General features: G+C 33.0%; 1 protein-coding gene across 1 annotated transcript; it reads left to right on the top strand.

Moving 5' to 3' along the window:
- The first annotated feature begins 1,049 nt into the window (after positions 1-1,049).
- LOC118183712 (uncharacterized) lies at positions 1,050-20,768 on the top strand. Its single transcript, XM_035353304.2, has 5 exons — positions 1,050-1,207; positions 5,581-5,716; positions 8,517-8,659; positions 17,046-17,157; positions 20,538-20,768. The coding sequence occupies exons 1-5, from the start codon at positions 1,171-1,173 to the stop codon at positions 20,716-20,718; spliced, it is 609 nt and encodes a 202-aa protein (XP_035209195.1). The 5' UTR covers positions 1,050-1,170; the 3' UTR covers positions 20,719-20,768.
- The last annotated feature ends 1,509 nt before the right edge of the window (positions 20,769-22,277 follow it).

Genomic DNA, 22,277 nt, shown 5'->3' with positions numbered 1-22,277 from the left:
ATTTGTTATTTAAAGTTTAATGATTTCGTTTCCTGGCAAAATAGAAAGCAATGTTATTTAAGTGAAATTTGTGTCTCTAGCTTAGTCTGCAAACAGTCCCATAAAATAAATCCACATCTTTATCTTGAATAATTAAGTATTCTTATTATTAAATAATTAAACAAACCTTCACTAGCAAGAATTTGCGAGAAATAATATAGCAGAAAATATTGCTTTCCTTCTGACTGATTTTGCAATTTTGATTAGTTTGTTTTATGTGATTACGGCAAAGCCTCGGAGGCAATCTGCCTAAGGGGAGGGATACCCTCTTAGAAAGGGTACCTCGCTTTCTAAGAGAAACTGTCTGGTAAACACGTTACACATTCGTTGGAAAACCAACGAAAACACCCATGCGGCCAGCCCGTTCGGGGGATTCGAACCTCGGACCGCGACTATCAGTGTTCAGCGACTTTACCGCTCGGCCTCTGGTGGGAATTTGCAATTTTTGAACAGCTTGGTTTAAAATATATGACGATTTTATGTTTCATATCATTGGTTTCTCCAGGATTAGTTCTTAAACTATCCGACTTCTCTTTACAACTTTGCTCAAATATTTTTAAGTGTTAAAGTGAAATTTATATGCCAAGAACATGATGAAATTTCATTTTAATCTAATAATTTATATAAGTTAACATCTGAGAACTTTAACTCATTTGTATTTTTCAAATTGGGTGAAGCTTTTCTTTTTCTATTTTTTTAATAATATTATGCTATTAAAAACTGCTATTCTGAATTAGCGATTATAATAAATTCAGTAACACAGATATGACACAGATAATGGGTACATGTCATAATCCAAATTGCATTTATGTAAGATCAGACATATCCAGCTTTTAAAAAACCTAAAGTTCTGGCGCGCTAGTCAACTATGTAAAATGTAAGATTACATAATCTTTTCAGTTGGTTCAAGCACGTGTTTCAAACACATGTTTTCCGAGATTAAACTAAATTTAAGAGATTTATCTTACGCGGCAGGTACGAATTTCTTTAATTTCCCATGGGAATCATTTTGCTTAGATTGATTTGTGTAGCTTATGATAAAATTCTATTTAACGCTATTTTCTGATTTAGCATTCTACACATCGCAGTTCAAACCTTCTTCGATCTGATAGTTGTAGTTTTGCTTTCAAGATGCTACTTTATGTTGCTTTAGCAGTTGCGGCAATGGGTAAGATATTTTCAATTGCCTGGCATTGCTGACAGTTTTCATAAAATTTGCTTCACGTAACTTTAGTATACGTAAAATTATGCCAACCACTATGCATTAACCAGGGGTCGATTTTTAATTTTTTATTTCGGATGCGCTTCAATATAGTCCCCCCAATTTTCCACATCTTAAACCATTATCAGTTGTAGCCCATTTAGTTTTCCTTTTTTATAGTTTATATGGATAGTACCTTATTTCGATTTTTGATTTGTCATATTCACATGAAGCAGGTGCGTTAGAAATTACCCAAGGGAAGCATTCCTTTACTGTAAAAAGAATTTGTAATGTGTTTAACTTCTCTAAATTTAGTTTATTATATATTACATTATTCTCACCTTGTATTCCAAGTATCATTATATAATTAGCGCAGTAAGTGGAATTTCATATTGCTTATTGAGAACTACTAAATGTATCCTTTCGATGTTAAATTGTATCATAAGTGTTATAAAGGGAAAATAATCTTTGATTCGATACGCAATGAAAGTACTTTAAACTGTTCGTTTATTCGACTTAAATAAGCTTAAATACTAGAGAATTATTATTTTTCTATCATTTCCTTTCATTAGAAAGTAATTTAAAATTTGATAAGAAATGCAAGTAGAAGTCACTTTACAATGCACCTAATTATGCCTTTTATTCGGATGATCTGAACTGCACTCTTTAAACTCAAGTCTCTTGTAGTCAGTAAGCATTTTGAGATACAGTTTGTTTCCCGATGATATCGACTGTTCGAGAAGTATGGTAACAGTTTCTAAAAGTGCACTGCTTCTATTTTGACTGAATCTGTGCCTCGGAAATATGATTTTAATATAAATTTATCGTAACAGAGAGTATTCGAAAAGGATGATTAAAAGTTTTATTTCCATAAATACTGATTCTGTTGGGTACTGAATTAGTTCTAGCTGTTTGTTTACAGAAAACACAAGTTTATCTTAATAGAAAGGTATAAGATAATTTACTGGTAGTAGTGGGTACTTCGGCAGCTACAATTTTTTCCCGCTTTTCGGGTAACAAATGGATTCCGCGATAAAAAAAAAAATCGTTTCTTTTGAGGTGATCCACTCATAGAGCCAGTTCTCCAGATCTTTATAAGACGTGAAGTGTTGTACTAAAAGGCCTTGATGCATGGATTGAAACAAATATTAATCGCTAGGGGTGATGTCTGGTGAATATGGTCGATGCAGTAAAATATTTTATCGAAGTTCCCTTCAAGGTTTCCTTCACTCGGTTTTCAACATGTGGTTTGGCGTTGCCATGAACCAGAATTGCTTTATCATCTCCCTGAGCGTATTGTCGGCGTTTGTTTTTTTAAGTGTGCGGTTCAAATGGAGCAATTGTTCTTCCTAGCCTTCAGCAATTGCCGTTTGACCCGGTTGCAACAGCTCATGGTTCACCACACAGACATGATTCCTCCAGATGTACAGCATAATCTTTAGTGTTTCAGACAGCTGTATAACTGTAGAACAGAGATGAATCCTCTTCCAGTAATTCCTCTAGTTGTCCATCATCCTCTAACGTTTTCGGCAGACCAGGACACATTACGTCACTCAACTCAAAATCGTCTTTGATTCGTCGAAACCAATCTCTTCCCATTGTTTCTGACACAGCATGTTCTTCATAAGCTTCCACTATCAAAGTATGATTTACCACAGAATATTTCTTAAGATGAATGCAGAAGAATAAAACTTCAAGCAAATTCTGTTTTGTACGTACAAAACCCGACATGTTCAAGTCAAGTACCCCCATAGGTATATTTTTCACTCCACTCGCAAGTCACAAACCTAATGTTTTTTCACTCCACTCACATCTAAAAGCCTAATGTCTCTACTGTTAAATACGTCTCGGGTCGCTCTCCACTAAGCTTCACAATACAACTACTACCATCTCTGGGTTAATTGCGAGAATTTATTCAATCTCCCGATAGACGTATAAGTCAAGCAAACATTTTTTAGAACCAGGTAGTTAGTTTCATTAAAATGTCTCAACAGCCTGGATGAAAAGATGCTAAAAAGGTAAATCTAACTTTCTACTTCAAAACATGCATAAAGAAAATATAAAACATCCATAATGCTTTAATTAGTTAAACTTTTACTAAAAGAAGCACTTGAAGCACATATCCCAGTGCGCAAAACCGAGCATTCGATCAACAATTGATGTCAGTTATGCGCAGCAATTCCATGCTGATACTGTTTTCACATTATTGTATCAGACATGTACATAGATCATAGTAAATGCATAGCCTCACAGTCTGAAAGATCCTTAATTATTTCTTGCTCATTTGCATCATAATTGTTATCTGGATTTGCCATATTACAACTCGTTCATTTGGATTTATATCTGGATTCATTTGGAGTTCCTGTATTATGGTCTTTTAGAAAGCCAAACTGCATAGCGTAAGTGGGAACTAAAGTTATTGCCTTAGGTTTGGTTTGGTTAATTTGATTACGGCAAAGAACTCAAGGGCCATTTGCCTAAGGGAAGGATGCCTTAGTGGAGAGCATTCTAAGGAAATATGGCTCGTATATACGTTACACATGGGAAAAACCAAGAAAACAACCATGCAGCCAACCTCTGACCGAATCCCGGCGAATCCGAACTATGAGTGTTCAGCTACTTTACCGCTCGGCCCCTGGTAAGCCTATTGCTTTAGGACTTCGAGATTTAGTGTAGCTGAAATCTGTAATTTGTGAAATCGTTGTTAATAAAAGAATCTCAATATTTAAGAACAATGAACATACATTGAGTGCCTACCTAATGAGAATAAACATACAGGCATTAAAATTAAATTTATTCGTGGTAGTGTAAATGCACATGATATCAAAATTAAGTTTGTTTGTTCTAATGCTCAAATTGCTAACTTCTTTGCTTAAGTGTAAACTGAGTGAATACTTACTTACCTTTACCTTTGTTTCGTTTAGTTATCTTAACTTTTGTTTGAATGCGAGATAAAGAGAGGGAGTTGTAGATGTAATTTACATACACCGCATCTGATTCTATAACTTTATTTCAATTGATAAAATAAAATGTAAAACATGTGTAGCTAATCTCCAGATCCGCAAATCTTTACCGAGACATAATGGTGAATTCGCAATTCAGAATTTTCCTTCCACGTACTGAATTACTTAGAAAAAGAGAAAATGAATAAAAATATTCTACATTACACTACATTATGCTACAAAAAAATACTACATTCTTTGAGTTTTGTTTAAATGACAATTTAATTTAAAGTTAATCATCTTACTCATTAATTTGTAATTCCTTTTGAAAGTCTGGCCCACCAGCGGCCGAGCGGTAACGTCGCTGAACACTGGTAGTTCGGTCCGAGGTTCGAATCCCGCGAACGGGCTGGCTGCATGGGTGTTTTCGTGGTTTTCCCCGTGTGTAACGTGTATACGAGACAGTTTTCCTTAGAAAGTCCTCCACGAAGGCATCCCTCCCCTTAGGCAGATTGCCCTAGTGTACTTTGCCATAATTAAATACACCACACCACACCTTTTGAAAGTCTGATTTGCATTTTAATGTATCGTTAAAAAATTTTGTTTTTATAGTACTCAGTTTTGCATAATGTAGTATTTTTTACTCATTTTCTCTTTTTTCTAAGTGATCAAATACATGTCGGGAAAATTCTGAATATATTTGAGATTCGGTCTGTCAGTTTTAATTGAATTTAAGTGTTTTATTGAAATTTAAATCAATCTTTTATCGGTTTTTGATCTCAAATGATTCAGAAGAACGAAGCATGTATTCGAGTCACATTAATCGACTTTAATGAAGCTTTAATTAATTTTCTCTTGGTGAGTTCTGAATAAAGGTTTCAGACAAAGGAGATTAATTCGTAGTTTTTATTTCGATTACCAGTTTGCATTTTTATTTCTTGGGTTTATTCTACTGATGAATTCTTATATTAATTTTGATTATGTTTAGTCACAATGTTAGACTCTTTATCCACGGCTTCAATTATTAACATAATAGGGAATTATCTTGGTTTGATTACAATTTAATTTAATTGTGGATGCCTTATGTTTAATTTACTTCAATCTTGCAGCGATAGCGCGGGACAGGTTAAAACACATTTTTGTTTTTATATATTACTTTGTTTTAAAAAAGCAGTTAGTCCAGTAAATTATCTTAGGAATTATCTTAGTAATGGTAACTGCTGTTGGTACATTTTATTGCACCGTACTTTTGGTATTATCTAGCGTATTGTTTATGTACCTTCTTTTTATGCATTTAAGCTTTATTGGATTTAATGGAAACTTTTAATTTATTTTTTGCTTCACCGTTAGAAAATTAAACATTCTATAGATCATTTTATATTATGCCATGTCTCCTAGCGCTGTCATGTGTAGCAGCGCAAGATGAGGAGTTCTGCCCTCTAGTCGGGTTGTTTACTTGCGCTCATCTTGTCGATGTGACTAAAGAAGATATTGGTTATGAAGAAAATGAAGAAGCACTAGACAAAAAATGCGGGTGAGTTTTCTCTTTTTCTTGTCAACAGTTATAAACACTAAAATTATGCAGAAAGAAATATGATTTTTTAGAATTAATTTCATACTTCTTGCTTAGTTGGCAAATATAATAAAGATAAATGATAAAATGTTTTTATAGCTCTCTCATGTTACATTAACAGGATTTTCTATATTCTTCTGAGTTTCTAATATAATTAGTGTTTTAATAGTTTAAATAAGTTTAAATTTATATTAATATCATCCATAGCTATGACAGTCATCTTAAATAATCAAGTCTGCTTATATTTGAGGTCACACGTGACGCAAGAGGGAGTTTACTTTAAGTAACTGTAATTAGAAACAAATATTTCATTTTCCTTTCGGAAAGAAAATAAGATAATAAGTGGTGGTTAGCATTTTGAATATATACTTGAATTTGGCACCAGAACTAGTGAATCAAGACTAACTCCTAATACAGTAGTCGCAAAATTCATTTTAACATAGTTATGAGTAAAATATCCCCTCATTCGGCGGCATCAGTTTAAATAGAAGAAAATTCATGGTTTTATTCAACAAAATGAGTTGCTTCTCTTCTTCAAAAGAAACTTTCCTTGTCCTATCCGCCCCTCATCTTATATTATGATTCTTAAATAAGGGAGTCTCAAAATTATAGTCCGTAAGCCAGCTGAAATATATCAACTTAAATGCATTCCTAATGCACTATCTACAGATAAGTATTCGTAAACGTGGAAGAAAAAAGAAAAACAAAACTTATTCACCCTTAAATAGCTCCACGAGCGTCAGTTATAGCCTCGAACCTCTAGGCCAGCGGTTCTCAACCTTTTAACTAACGCGTATCATCTAAACAAAAACTGAAAACCTTTAGTACCACCACTACACTTTAAAATGATTATTTTTCATTTTTTCAACAGAAATATTAAAAAAAAAAAAAAAATTCTGAAAGTTTTCGGGTTTTATATTATGCCCAAAGGGGCGTTTTCTAACGTTTCATGTGTCACCTTTATTTATTAAATATCATGTTCTTCACATTTAAACCATAAAATTCAATTCAACAGCAATATCACAAAATATTTAAAAGAGCATATCTTTAAAATTTCTGATACACAGTCTCGCGCGCTAGGAATATTTTTTCCCTTGCAGTGTTACCATTGCCGTTGAGTTGTTAATCAAAAATTCGTTAAAGTGTTACAAAATAGGAAATCGATAATAAAACAAATTCCAAATTCGGGCTTTCAGATACCCATATTCGGTGGAGAATTACATTATTCAAAATTTGATGGCCCTAGGTACCGTTGCATGAATACAATGCGAGAAATATACATACATTTATGACGATTATTCATTGTTTAATTTCTTTAAATATAACGCCGGTATATAATATTGGGTGGCAAAAATTTGAAAAGTGAAACGGATATTTATAGTGATTCAACACAAAATGCCAAAACGAAGTTAATAGCCCTTCTGGGCTAACGCTCTTTGGGATAAAAAGAAAGAAAGAAAGAGTATTGTATACAATATTATTAAATTCGAAAGCAAGTATAAAATTATAAAAATAAAAAGTAAAAATCTGATAGCTTTCAGATTTTACATTACGCCTAAAAGGTCGTTTTTTTAACGTTTTGTGTGTTACCTTTATTAAATATCATGTTCTTCTCACTTAAAACACATAAAATTTAATTCAACAGCAATATCACAAAATATATAAAAACAACATACTTTTAGAATTTCCGATACACAGTCTCGTGCGCTGGAGATGAATTTTTTATTTATTATTTTTTTTTCCCCTTATCAGGACTTATATTCCTCTTTACTTGCTTTGGAAACATGAACTGTCCTGACTCGGAACAGGGAGCTTACTCAAGCTATGTTCAATAAATTGTGAAGTAGACAATACACACAGGAAGGGTATACAAAACAATCTGCTTAAGGGAAAGAATGCCTTCTGTGAGGATTTCTTTAAAGGAAACTAGCTTGTATTGAAGTTTCACATGATTACAACGACCACCGAAAAAAAAAAAAAAATTCCCTTGCAGCCTACGCTAAAACTTTAAACCGGGACGAACTATAAAAGTTCAGCGAAAAAAGAATAATAAGGTAATAATAACTTGTTAACAGTTTATTGATAAGTACATGCTAATTGGCCATTCTTGGTAAATACATATAAACGTACAACAATAGGTATAGAGCAAAGAAATTTTATAGTACATTCAATATTTCGGCCAACACAAAACGAGTACGATCTTTGATCTAGCGGCCGAGCGGTAAAGTCGCTGAATACTGAGAGTTCGACCAGGATTTGATTCGTTTCATGCGTGTTCATGCGTTTTAATGGCTTCATGCGCGTTTTCGTAGTTTTCCTCAACTGTATCGTGGCTACGGTCCCATTTCCCTTATGAAACCCTCAGTGAAAGCATCCCTTCCTTTAGGCAGATAGCCCTAACGTGCTTTGCTATAATCACATCAAACAAAAACCGAAAATCTTTAATTTCACTAAATTCCTAAACATAACAATGGTTTTCAGAGGTTGTCAAAGTCACCAAATTTAAAAACAAAAATCGCATTTACGTTTTTCTCAAAGTTAGTAACAAACTATCATTATTTCTATGCATAAATAAATGAAGTGTATAAGCATTACGCAAAGTAGCAGAAATATCAAAATACTGTTAGCCAAAGTAAATCCTAAATAGATTTATGAATTATAGATCTGTTCTTGAAACTCTGAAAGTACTGACTAAATGTGCAAATATTTATTATGTTACCTTTTGTTTTACTTACATAACCTCTCTCATCTGAAAATATAGGGAAACGAAGCCTTTTATGAAATGCTTAGTGCATTCTGCAAAGAAATGCCCTGGTCACTCAGAAAACCATTTCTATCAGTATTTCAAAGATCAATATGACACATTGCTCAGGATCTGTGACCAGAATGATGACCTCAGGAAGAGTAAGCTGAACTTTTAATTATAATGGGAGTTTTTATTACAAATTGTTTCCTTTTTCAATTTCTAATATAAGATAATTTTATTGTAATGTGAAAGCATTTTGTTATGCGCAATGTAAAGTTTTGGTCTATCAACATTTTGAAGACTTTATAAGGTATATTTTAAGTTTATAGCAGTTATTTTAATTGAATTTTACTTTCCTATCGCTCTTTCTTTCAACTTACAACTCCCTACCAGAATGAGTTTTTAAAATCGTGTTAAATGCAAATGAGTAAGAAGTGGTATTTAATGAAGGTTCAACTTGCTTCGTGAGAAAGAGCTAGGAATCCTGAGTAGCGCACGTTTGCCTTCGGGCTAAATCTCTCGAAGCTGTTACTCTCGGCCGTATATTATGAGCCTTTTGATATGCCCCAGCTAGTTCAGATTAAAGGCCACTATATTGGATTTGTGTTAGCTTCGATTAAATCTCTTAGTTAGTTACAGTTAGTTCGTATTTCTTATTTTCAGTTTAACCTTTAAAAGACGGGTGGCCTAAGAATCGGCTAGAGCTGCAGTGTCTTAAAAAGACGGCCGAAATATCGGCCAGCGAATTCCCCTCCCCCCCCCATCCTTCAGGGTGCGGAGATAGTCATTGTCCGAATAACCTCCCTTGCCACTTATGCGAGATGATATTCGCGACTCCTAACTGTGGGGTTTCGTAAATTCTCTTTCGTTTCCCTCAGCAGTGAAGTCTTAGCAATTTTACATTATTAATCTTAGCAATTTCACCAACTTTTCAGTGTCATTAAAAATGTATTTTTTCTTTATATTTCCTCTTTTTATTGTAATTTTTGTATTTACTATTGCTGTTTGAAACATGCAAAATGCAATGGAGTGCTATGCAATGCAAATATAATCAATAAAATATGTTTTTAAAATAAAGGAAAATAGTTTAAAAAAAAAAAAAAAGCTTTTATCACAAAACTGCAAGAAAGAACAATGAATAATAATGTAGTTGAAAGATGAAATAACGATACAATGTGGGGAAAAATTAATAAATTAAACTGAATAAGAATACTAATGAAAAAAATAAACAAAACTAATATAAGAAAAATACAACGGGATTTGTTTGATATATAAATATAAGCTGTTGTTATATCATTATAGCATAATATAAATTCATACCTATTATTTACTACTGAACATCATTACTGTGTAATTACTCTTATCAAAGTTCATACCAGATTTTGTGGTAGGTAACGGTATGTATATGGGTAACATAACAGAACATTTCAACTAATATTGTATCAATCACATAACATAGTATATGAGTAGTTATCATAGTGTAACATAAAAACAAAATATGCAAACAATTCTAAATTTCAGGTATATGCGTTGTGTAGGCTAAAACCATTCTATGACTAAGGTCCAGTGTAAAGAATTAACTACAACAATTACAAGGCTAAGTAGGTAAAATCAATCTAACGTTTATTAATGAGCAAATTTGTATGAATACTTTACATTTTTAACAAGGGTGGCGGCAGGTATGCCTTAAATCTGAAGAAACAATTTAAAAGACATACCTGCTTACAAATTTAACAATTTCACCTTTCGAAGGCATCAAACAATATTTTGGGTACTTGGTACAGGCGACGCGAGCTAGAAATAACAATTTCGTCGGTAGAGGTTTCTGTAAAAGAAAAACAATCAGAATTAATAATGTGCAACACTTTCGGACGCCTGGCTCTCCGCCTCACAGCCGCTTCCAACCGGCAGGACTGCGTTCATCACCAAAACGCTGGCCATTCTGCAAGTCTGGTGCTACAACTGCTTCCTTCGGGGTAAGCTGTTTAATCTCTTCGTCTACTCAGAATCACGGTCTGCTGGTCCCCGCTCTGCATCTTAGAAGTCCTCGAAAAATTAAAAAAAAAAGTCTCCTTGGTCCCTTCCTTCAAAAAAACAAACGTGGCATTCAAAATGGTTTCCTCGTCTCCCCCGAGAAAAACACTGCGCATGCACTTTAATAGCTGGCGCATTTTTTGAAAATTTGGCGTAGATGGGGATCAGCAGGAAGCCAAAAACCTGCAACTCGAACCGAGAAATCTTCACGGGAAGGGGTTTCCCGACTACCAGAATAGCCAGTTATCTCCATTCATCCATTCAGCTTCCAAGGCACACCAAATCTGTCAACAAATCCGCAGACAAAAACAAGGGGGTATAATCTAGCCTCGCTCGAGGTCCCAGTCGACCATGCAGAGCTTCTAACCCAACGAATATTTTCCCCTCCATAAAATATGCTGTGGAACCTCTCCATGCTCGCCTGTCCAGCAAACAGGGTCCTCTTTTTCGGGAAACACCATACGGTGTAACCATCCAACACGTCCCCCGCACATATGGTTTTTCGTTTGGGTGAAAAGAATTTTTGGGGTGCAGTAACTCCTCTGATAAGGCTTTCAAGAATGAAATCCAAGCCGACGGCAAGGGGTGAAAATTTTCTGAACCAAGTTAACACAAAAATGACTTTGGGAAATTAAAAATGAAACTACTAATTACACAACAATATAATTCATTAAAAAATGTCAGCACTATATAAATTGTTTCTTCAGCAGCAATTAAAGTGTACACACATATTATCCATATTGAATTACAATTACAATAGATTTTTCCTATCGCCAGTCAGAAAATATGTATTCGTTTAACTTTAATGGAAAGAGGGATAAAAAATTAAATTACTTAAGGTTAAGAGAAAAAAAAAATAGCACACCAAAAGTGCAGCAACAAGGCTTTAAAATAATTAAAGTTAAAAGTTAAACAACCTTAAAGGTCAAAACAACAAGATACAAAAACCAAAAATCTTAAGTCCCTAAACTCAAATTAAAATTAAACAACTTCAACTCAAGAAAACTTTTAAAGCGACCTAACCTAAATTTAAAGTTTACAAAAGTTACAGTTTAAACTTACAACCAACTTTAAACAACAAAACAAAAAAAGGAAATTAAAAACTTCAATTACAGATCAAAACTGAAATAATAAGCAAAACTTAAGCTTGAAAATAAAAGCGATTAGTACATAACACTGTTACACAATGCTTGGAAACAAATAAAAGCGAACTGCCAATTTATACGAGAAACAAATAGTTAAACAAAATTTTCGAGTATAAATTTAAAATGTTAATTAGTACATGTAATTCTAAAATAAATTCAGAAAACAAATAAAAACTGAATAAACTACGAACTGATTATAGGCGTGCATTTGCTGCTAAGGCGTATTTTCATTATGATGCAATGTCAAAAGTTAATATTCCAACATACGACAATTATTTAGCTACGAAATCTCACCATAATATGTTTCTCTAGTTTAAGGAAAAGAAACATCAGAAAATAGAACAAATTCAACAAATTCTTTTACTTTATTCCCTAGTCTCTTATCTGAAAATTAACAAAGGCAGAAAGGGGGTGGAAATGCATTTGGATTTTCCGTCTTTTTAAGTGAAATCTTTCCAAACTGCCCCGTCTCTTAAAGGTTAAGCGCAAGTGGAGGCTATGTTGTAAGTCCGAAGAAAGGTATTGACTGTTCATCTTATTTTATTTGAAATAAAGGGTAGTTAACCCTTCTTGAACCAACTTTCTAATTGTTTGGACTCAGCGATACGTCGCTAATAAGTTCACTAGGTTCCTCGACGTTTATTTTAGTACCAAAATGTGTGAGGAATTCAACAACTTCTTTACCAGAACTTTGATCAAACAAAAGGAACTTTACATTCCTGCTTTATGAGTTCTAAATAAAGGAATCCTTTTAATTTTCTTTTTGCTCAGATAAATTTTATTTCATTTGAAAGTTGTTATTCTCCATGCACATAATTAGAGCTTTCCTTCCATAAGCTCTTAAAGGGTGCCCAAAAATTAACGCAAGATTTTAATTTGCCACTATTCGTGCAGTAAAGTTTTGGCAACCCTATTAAAAAAAGCCATTTGTTAGCTGATAGTTTACGGTTAGTAGAAAAGAAGAATTGCATAATAGTACAACGTGTTTTCATTGTTGAAAAATATCTCAAAAACAATGAAAGTCTGGCAGCCACAGTTCGTAAATTTCGATGAAGCCATTTTCACCTTGATGGCTTTGTTAAAACAATGAAAGTCTGGCAGCCACAGTTCGTAAATTTCGATGAAGCCATTTTCACCTTGATGGCTTTGTTAATCGTCAATATTGCTGCATTTGGGGTTCAAAGAACCCACTGTGATTGTCGAAAAACAAATGAATCCTCATCATGTCACTGTTGGGTGCGGATTTGGGGCTGGAGCCATCATTGGACCATAAAGCTAGTCAAGCAATAAATGTTACTGTTGCTCGATATAGCGACACGATAACACAGTTATTTATGCCTGAATTGGATGATACTGATGTGGACGACATGTGGTTTCAACAAGACGGTGCCAAATGCCATATAATCCGTGAAACAATTCAATTACTGCATGAAACATTTCCTGGCCGTTCTCTCTCGTTTCGGTGATGAGAATCGGTCCCCTAGATCGTGTGATTTCACACCATTAGATTTTTGTTTATCGTGCTGTTTGAAATCAAAGATTTATGCCTACAGACCCACAAGCATGCGTTCACTGAAGAAGAAAATTTAACCCTGCATCAACGAAATTCAGCCACATTTATGCAAAATGGTCATGGAAAATTTCGACAAAATAGGGAGTATGTGATAGCAAAGCTGTGGAGGCCATTTGCCCGATGTGTTATTCCATACATAAGCCTATCCTGTGTACTTTACGATTCAATAAAAAATATCGATTTAAAGAAAAAAATTGTGTTTTTTATTTAATTCAAATCTTGCGTTAATTTTGGGACACTCTTTATACTGCAATGGTCAGCCCATTGATCAAACACTTCAAAGACCCCCAAGTTTTAGTTAGTTTATGGGCTTTCTTTCAAAACTGTTCTTCGTTTTTACAGCTTCAAGTGCAGATTCTCAAAAAATGTTAATTGTTATTACATTCAAAACAACGTTATTTGGCTAATGTTTCTTTTAGTTAATAAGCTTTTAACGAATGAATATCGTAGCCTTTTAAAGCTCAAACTAAATATACCAGACACGCACACAAACAGAAAGCGAAATCTAGAAATTTTGGTGAACTTAATTGTAATACAGCTTACGAGCAACCATGCCAGTTAAGAGACAGGGACAGAGAGAAGGTAACGAAACGAAACAGCAAACGATAACAGAAAAGAAGCAGTGCGATGTAGTGATGAAAAATTAAATCAGAGTAAGAACTTATCTATATATGATCTATATATGAACGGTCTATACTGATCTTATAAAAAGTAGCATAGATTAGAATTTAAATCATTCATACATTAAACAATGTTGAGAAGTTTTTTATTAGGTATAAGAAGACTTAGGGTTCGTAACTCCTGGTCTCAGATGAAACGTTGAAGACCCTAGTGAACTATGTAGGGACTTATCGCAGAGTTTAAACAACTAAATACATAGACTCGAGAAGGTTTAAAACACCCTTTTATTCACTTAAATAGGAATAACAATCGGCCTCTTCTCGGTCTTACAGGAAGCCTCTACTCAGGCTTTAACTCAGATTAAGAAATAAGAAACTAAACTTTAATTAGCTAAAGAAGACTTAGCCGAAGCTAAACGCAAATATCTAACCTAGTTGGCCCTTAAATTAAACTAGACGGAAAATATCATTAGGCACGTATAATACTGACAAGCGTAACAGCTTCAAGAGTGACTGAAGGCAAACACGCGCTACTAAGGACTCCTAGCACTCTCTATCGAAGTAAGTCGAACCTTCCTTAAATATAACTTCTAACTCATTTGCATTCAAAGCTATTCTGAAACCTCATTCTGGTAAGGAGTTGTAAGTGGGAACAAGAATTAATAGAAAAGGGTTTCGAAATTAAAATAACTGTTATAAAATTAAAGTATACCTTTCAGCCTAAAGGATGTCTTTCATTCCTAGATGATAGCATTCGCTTTGTACCTTTCGTCAGTTCTTCCTTTTCTTGATTTTAATTTACTATTACCTGTTTTTCACCCAATGGCTCTTTCAGGAACAGTAAAATTAAATGTCAAAAGCAAATTTTGCAGTGGTTTAAAAATTTATGATGGGCAACAATTGTAAAATGTGTTACAATGAATATTTATCACACACATTATTCTATATTAGCCTCAAATTTCTCTTTACAGATATTGCTATGAAATTCCATCACCATGCATTATTTTTAAAGAAATAATATAGCATGTATAAAAAATATACTGCAACATAAATAACAGGATGTTGCCACCAAATGCTATTTTTGTGTGTTATTTGCAAAACGCTTATTTAATAATACATTAAGAAGAACTTGCGCTTTCCTTTGCTTACTTCTACAAATATATAATATCTAAAAATATATTATATTTTTATTCCTATAACATTTGTCCCCAATAAAAATAATATCCAATAAAAATATAATATAATTTTGTATCTTCAAAGCAATACGTACACACTCTTCTTTCCACAAAATAAAGAAAAAGTGTTTTTTATATAATAAACCATGCGTCAAATTTTTATTGCATTATTTTAATTCAAAAGTAATAATTAAAAAAAAAATCTGAAATGTTTCAGATTTTAAATTACGTCCAAAGGGTCGTTTTTTAACATTTTGTGTGTTACCTTTCTTTATTAAATATCATGTTCCTCGCACTTAAACCATAAGATCCAGTGCAACAGCAATATCGCAAAATAGTTTTAAAACGAGCATATCTTTAGAATTTCCGATACAGAGACACGCGCTGGAGATAAAAATGTTTTTTCTGCACAACGTTGCCATTGCTCGCTTTGAAATCCTTGAGTTTGTTAATCAAAAATTCGTCAAAGTTTTAAAAAATAGGAAATCGATCATAAAACAAATTTCAAATTTCAAATTTGGTCTTCCACATGCTCATATTCGTTGGAGGATTACGTTATTCAAAATTCGATGACTCTATGTACCGTTATTTTATGACAATGTGAGAAATATACATACATTTACGCAGATTTTCATTATTTAATTTCTTCAAATATAATGCAGGACTCTAACATTTTATGGCAACAGTTTGAAAAGTGAACCGACATTTATCCGTCCGACGCAAAATGCCAAAACGAAACTAATAGTCCTTCGGGATTCAAATCCCTTTGGACTAATTAATTGTTAATAACAAAATTACTGTCATAAAACATAAAGTTTGTATATGTATTTAATATACTAAAATTAAACTAAGCTTGCTGTCTATTTACGTAAAACGAAATGCATATTCTATTTGTATTCAACTGAAGATATTTTTGAAAAACCAGTGTTTTCATGTTAAACAATAGTTCCCAAAGTAAGCAAAGAATACTAGATCTGTTATGTGGACGTTATGTAAATAGATGGGCTAATTTAATAACTTAATGAACTTAAATCCAGAAGGAATTAAGCCTATTTTAATTCACAATGATAAAAGAAGACGTTAAGATTACAATATCAAAGCAAAATGATTTATTTATTTTTTTCTTGTTGCCAACCTGAGAAAACTAAACTTCGCAACAACAAAGATATTATACGTTTAGGGATTGCTACAGATCTGTATACTGTACGCAGTTTAATTCCATTAGTCTCTATAGGCTGAACATTTGTCGCACATTTAGATTAATGTAGATGTCATGCGTAGTGGAATATATTAATTTAATAGCCTTCTGTACAATATAAAGTATTCAATTACGTATTATATTTCATCATTTAAGTCCAAATTTAATTTTCCCTAAAAAACAACTGATTCACTTAATACAAATCCCGAGTAATTCTGATAACAGCTCTACTAATTAGGAAATACGAACGTAAAACAGTTTGCATTTCTTAATATAGTTTTCGCATTTCCTAATATATAGCTTTAGAAATTGAAATTCATGGAAATTAATGTAAAAAATACACATATAAAAGTCTGAAACCTTTCAGATTTTACACTACGCCCAAAGGGGAGTTTTTTTAGCGTTTTGTGTGTTACCTTTATTTATTACATATCATGATCTTCGGACTTAAATCGTAAAATTCAGTTCAACATCAATATTGCAAAATAATTTTAAAAGGAGCATATCTTTAGAATTTACGATACACAACAGTTCCGCGCGCTGGAAATAAAAATGTTTTTGTCCGTGCAATGTTGCCATTTCTCGCTTTGAAATCGTTATTTAATTTTTTTAAATTTAATACAGGGTTCTAATATTTGATGGCAACAATTTGAAAAGTAACCAACATTTATAGTGAACCAACGCAAAATGCCAAAACGAAATTAATAGCCCTTCTGGGCTAACGGCCTTTGGGGTAATAAGAGTTGCCATTTCAGACTAGATTACTATATATTATTCCTGTTTGTTGTTTATTTTTCAGAATATTTAAATAATGCCAAGTGTCTAAGTAAACACAAGAAAGAAGTCGATAAGAAATGTGGAGAATTATTTGATTTTGACATGATAGATGACCTTGATAAGAACCTTTGTGCGTAAGTATTATTGTTAGATGAAATCCTTATTTGTGTAAGCATATCAGTTCATAACTAAATTATAAGTCATTTTCATTAATATTTGGTTGTTATTTGTGATGATTCTCTTCGAAAATATGTATGCAAGTTACTTTAAACAGGTGAAAGTATCTATGGTACATATATTTCACAGTAACTATTTTAACCATTCGCCGTGGAATATTAGTTATTAGTGGCATAGGAATAGTTGTAATAATTTATGACGTAGATTTGTATAATTCTTTTAAAATAAATTTAATTAAGTGCAATGGAATCTTAAATAAGAGGTAGGATTTGAATTTTCTGTGGAATGCACAGAAATTCATGAAACCAGAGAAGTTTAATAAACAGAAAAATATTAATTGTACTTGTAGAGGCATTAGGTTAATTGGAAAAGCCGGAGAGATGAAAAATGAGCAATCGCTTTCGCCGGATATCAAACCACGGACCTCTGGAAAACCGGCCCAGAGTGCAGAACCACTACATCACGAAGGCACGCTAGGAAGGCGGGAGAAATACCTTATATACTAAAGAAGTAAAAATCAAGATAAGTTGTATAAATTTGCGGACTGGTTTCCAAGGTTAAACAGAAATTCTTCTTCAGTTGCAGAAATGAAAATGATGCATAAGAAGCATATGCTGATGCGATAGCAACATACAAAAAATTTGAGAAAGCCCCTTTAAGAAAAGGAGCAAAGCTAATTGAGCTTTCTATTAACAAAACATGAATATAACATAACATTTAATGGCGCTTCCTCCTTATGAAAAGAAGGAAAAGAGTTTAGGCAATATTGCCCATTACTCTTCCGCCATTTGATCATTTAAATCAAGGGATTTAAATGGTAATTCCCGTAAAAGGTAAGTAATAAATAAATAGATAAGATCCCAAACTGACACCAAATCTATAGTATCACCAAAAGATCCCATCTCTAAGTTAGGATGTCGATTGGATCGTGAAAACTTCCCTATTGGATGAAGAGCCGATTCAATCCCTCCCAAACCAACAAACGCAAATTCTTGACCAAACAAGAGTGCAATGGCGAGTCCCCCCCCCAAAAAAAAATTAAATAAGGAGGGCAGAGGTACTTTCTCAAGCCAAATGGCCAGGTAGTGTATAAAGATTTGATATCTATTTTCAAATTATATTCCAAAACACAGCTATGAGAGAGAAATCTCTGCATAGTTTCTTTTCTAAAAAAAAAAAAAAAAAAAAAAAAAAAGAACTCACAGGGCGTCTTAATGCTTGTTTCTTGTGGTTTCAAATTCACCTTACCTGTAGGTGTTCAGTATACATCAGAAACCCTATTCTGCCAGAAAGCCCTTTGTATAGAAGGGCTTGATCAAAGGTAATATAGGGAAACCCAAGGAATTTGTTTCTAGGGACAGAAAACACCGGACATCGTCCCAGAAAGTGAAAAGGTGTTTCCTCTTCTTCTCCACAAGCTGGGCAGAGAGGAGATTCGACAAGACCACATTTGTGGAGATGCTTAGCCAGATAAGCATGTCCGGTAACAATTTGAATTACCTGGCGTAAGTTACTTCTACTGAGGTGTATGAGTTTACCTGATAAGTTAAGTGTACTGAGAACCAATTTAGAATGAGCACAGTCTGGTAGTTTAAACCATATATCATCATGTTTGTTCTTTATCCAGCTTCTTACTTCTTTTTTAATAGTTTGATATGAAACTGGGTAAAATGGTTCTGGGCCAGACATTGGTAGTTGCGAAGCATTTTTAGCTACTTTGTCAGCTAGTTCATTTCCAGCAAAATCACAATGACCTGGGACCCAGACTAAACTAATGGTATTATGGGCCTGAGCCAGAGAATTGAGATCTTGAGTACAGTTCAAAACACAGTTTTGTAACTTGACACGATTAGCCAGGGCAAGGATGGCTGATTGGCTGTCAGAGAGAATATATATATACTTATCAACTGTATTTTTAGCTAAGAGCTCCCTGGCGACCATATTGATCGCCAGAACCTCGGCTTGGAAAACAGTTGTTAATTTACCAAGGTATAGTTATATTCATGTACTTTTTGAAGGATGTAATCAAACGCGGGGACCACTAATGTCGCTTGAACAGAGGAGTCTTACATTTATTCTCTCGAATCGTATTCAGGGAAAATTTGCGCTTGCCGACTATAATTATCGACTATAATTTCCCTTAAATTATTAAAATTTCCCTCTTTATTTCCCTTACCTCCTCTACACTTTTCCCTTAAAATTTCCTATCCTAATACTACTGAACTACTTTTAGTTTCCTGAACTACTTTTTAGTTTCTGAGTGAAACTGTAATTCCAACCAGAGCCTCCAATAAGACGATGTCCGATAATTTATTTTTTATTTAATTATTTGTAATTAATTTAATAATTTATTTAATTTCTATTTATCTCTTTACATTTCTTTTAATTTTGGTTTAATTATTTAAGTTTTAAGTATTTTATTTATTTATTTATTCTTTTTTTTCCTGACAATTTTCCATAGGGCTCCGGCACTTTCTAATTTTAGAAAGTAAGACCTGGTGTCTAATGGTAAAAGAAAGTGTCAAAATTCGATAGTGAGGCGGAACACAATACCACTTTTATAACATTTGGAAGAACATTAATTTGCATTAAGTTAGGTAAGAGAAATTTTACAGTTAGACGGAAGGATTTGGAAAGATTAATTAAATCTAAGTTTTAATTTTTGAGAGCTCTTTAGTGAAAAATCATTATGGATCAAATTACATGGACCTTCATTTAATAGCTTAGCTTTTGTAAGTGTTTTTGTATAGGATGACTATCTGTCCACCTATGTCTGCCTTTGAAATAACAACATCTGGGTTAAAACGAATTTCATATAAAGTAGTAGTTTTTTCCTTCGGCCACTCACTGGCAGTTTAGTCTGGGGTTCAAGTCCCGCGAACGGGCTGGATGCATGAACCTTTTCGTGGGTTGTACCATGTGTAACATGAATACGAGATAGTTTCCTTTTAAACGTCCACCACGGGGCATCTCCTCCTTTCTGTTTAGTGCCAAAAGGTGGAGCAAGTAATAAAAAGTCCTTGAATGTAATATTATAAAATTACACCGTATAATAAATATTGTACTAATATTTTCAAATTTCCATATACAAAATATGTATTACAGAGAGATTTCTATCATTTATGGCCCATTATTTTACTGTTACTTAATTTTATTGTCACTGAAGTTGTTTAAATGAGTCTGATGCAATAAAATTTACTTCAATTTTTTTAAAGGTTATGAATTTTAGGTAAGACTGCAGCTTATTATTATTATTTACAGCTAGATTCTACGAAAAATGATTGATTCACCATTTTCAAAATATATTTGCAACTTAAAAGTAACCTTATCGTTTCAGGAAACTAAAAGGAAACTTCAAATGTACTTTTGATGAAGCTGATAAGAAGTGTGGAAAAGAAGCTTCGGATGTCTTGAAAGAAATGATGGAGTCAACTACCACATTTTTGGACAAAAACTGCAATAAACTTAAACTCTCGGATTTACGTATATTACGAAGTATGCCTCACAGGCTGTATTAATTTTTAATAATTTCAATACAGCTGAATAAACATTAGGATCTTAGAATGTATTTTTCTTTATTTTGTCTTTTCGTAAATTTCCAGTCTTTTATCTTCTCTACACTATAGTGGACTAAATCTGATTTTATGGGCAACCGAAATTCAGAGTTAATGAGCAGAAGAAATCAATAACGAAATCAAACAGTTCATTGTGATAAGATAGAGTTTCATGTAAGCTGCTGTGTTAATTGTGACCATGTTAAACTGTGCTATAATAATTCAAAACCAATAAACACTGAATTCAAGCTTATCCGCGCTTATTAATATGGGTATGGTGCTTATTAGGACAGATGCATAGCCGGGAATCACATTTAATTAAAAAAAAGGATTCTAGATATTGTAGAAAAGAAAATTTTTAGGGGTTTAATATGCAGGGTTTCTCATAAATATGGGCACACTTTATAAAATCACCAAAAATCATCAAATTATCTTATCAGAGAGCAATTTGCATCTAAAGGCCTCAGAAGATTTTTTTGATAAAATACCTTACGTAAAACCTTTAAATAAAAATACCACTTTTTCATTCTATTAGAGGAGGGCAAAGAATTTTTTGTATACTCTGAGAAAAGTTCAAATTCTTACAACAGATACATGTTTGGTTACCGAAATTTCAAAATCAGTTTACAGTTTACAGGAATTTTAAAAAATCAGTTTGGTTACAGGAAAAGTGGGCAAAAATATCGCCCAAAATCAATAAATTCCATAAAAATTTGGAATAAACGCTGATGCAAATAGTAAAATTAAGTTTGTTCGTTGAGAGAAGAATTATCGATAAGCAAAGTCGTTTTAACATTAAATTAAAAAAAAAAAAAAAAAAAAAAAAAAAAAAAAAAAAAAAAACTTAAACCTAATTTTGAAAACACCTTTACCGTTTGATCAATGTATGTTTCGCCTTTAGTATTTAGTAACTTTGAGTCTGTTAGTTCGTACATTATGCAAAATACATACACATACAAACGGACAAATTCTTTATTTTATCAAAACTTTCAAGCTCAAATGGATTAGTTGAACAAACTTGTAAACAAAGCAAAGGGGAAAAAAACTCTACGCACCTTACAAGAGAGGAATGTAATGTGGTTATGTATTTTGATATGATATGCAAGATGTTTTATTAAATGTAAAAAGAAGAAAAGTATAATAATAATAATAAAATTAAAGCTTTGCTTTCAAACGTTACATTGCTCCCAAAGAGACTTTTTTAACGTTTCATGTGTTGCCTTTATTTATTAAATATCACGTTCTTCGCACTTGAACCATCGATTTCACTTCAACAGCAATATCGCAAAATAATTTTAAAATGAACAAATCTTTAGAATTTCCGATATACAGTGTCGCGCCCTGAAGATAATTATTTTCCGTACAATTTTGCCATTGCTCGCTTTGAAATCGTTGAGTTTGTTAATCAAAAACTCTCAAAGTTAAACAAAATATGAAGTAGATAATAAAACAAATTCCAAATTTGGGCTTCCAGATGCCCGTATTCGGACGGAAATGTGCGTTTTTCAAAATTTGATGGTTCT

This window comes from Stegodyphus dumicola, chromosome 2, assembly GCF_044657685.1.
Source record: "Stegodyphus dumicola isolate Sdum_Otavi_A_Nest chromosome 2, ASM4465768v1".
NCBI classification, from domain to species: domain Eukaryota; kingdom Metazoa; phylum Arthropoda; class Arachnida; order Araneae; family Eresidae; genus Stegodyphus; species Stegodyphus dumicola.
The sequence above is the reverse complement of the archived record's forward strand: the minus strand, read 5'-3'. Positions and strand labels throughout refer to the sequence as shown.

Coding starts and splice junctions, on each gene's coding strand:
- LOC118183712 (XM_035353304.2), top strand. CDS start 1,171: ATGCTACTTTATGTTGCTTTAGCAGTTGCGGCAATGG. Junction 5,717..8,516: donor GCACTAGACAAAAAATGCGG/GTGAGTTTTCTC, acceptor CTGAAAATATAG/GGAAACGAAGCCTTTTATGA. Junction 8,660..17,045: donor GAATGATGACCTCAGGAAGA/GTAAGCTGAACT, acceptor TTTATTTTTCAG/AATATTTAAATAATGCCAAG.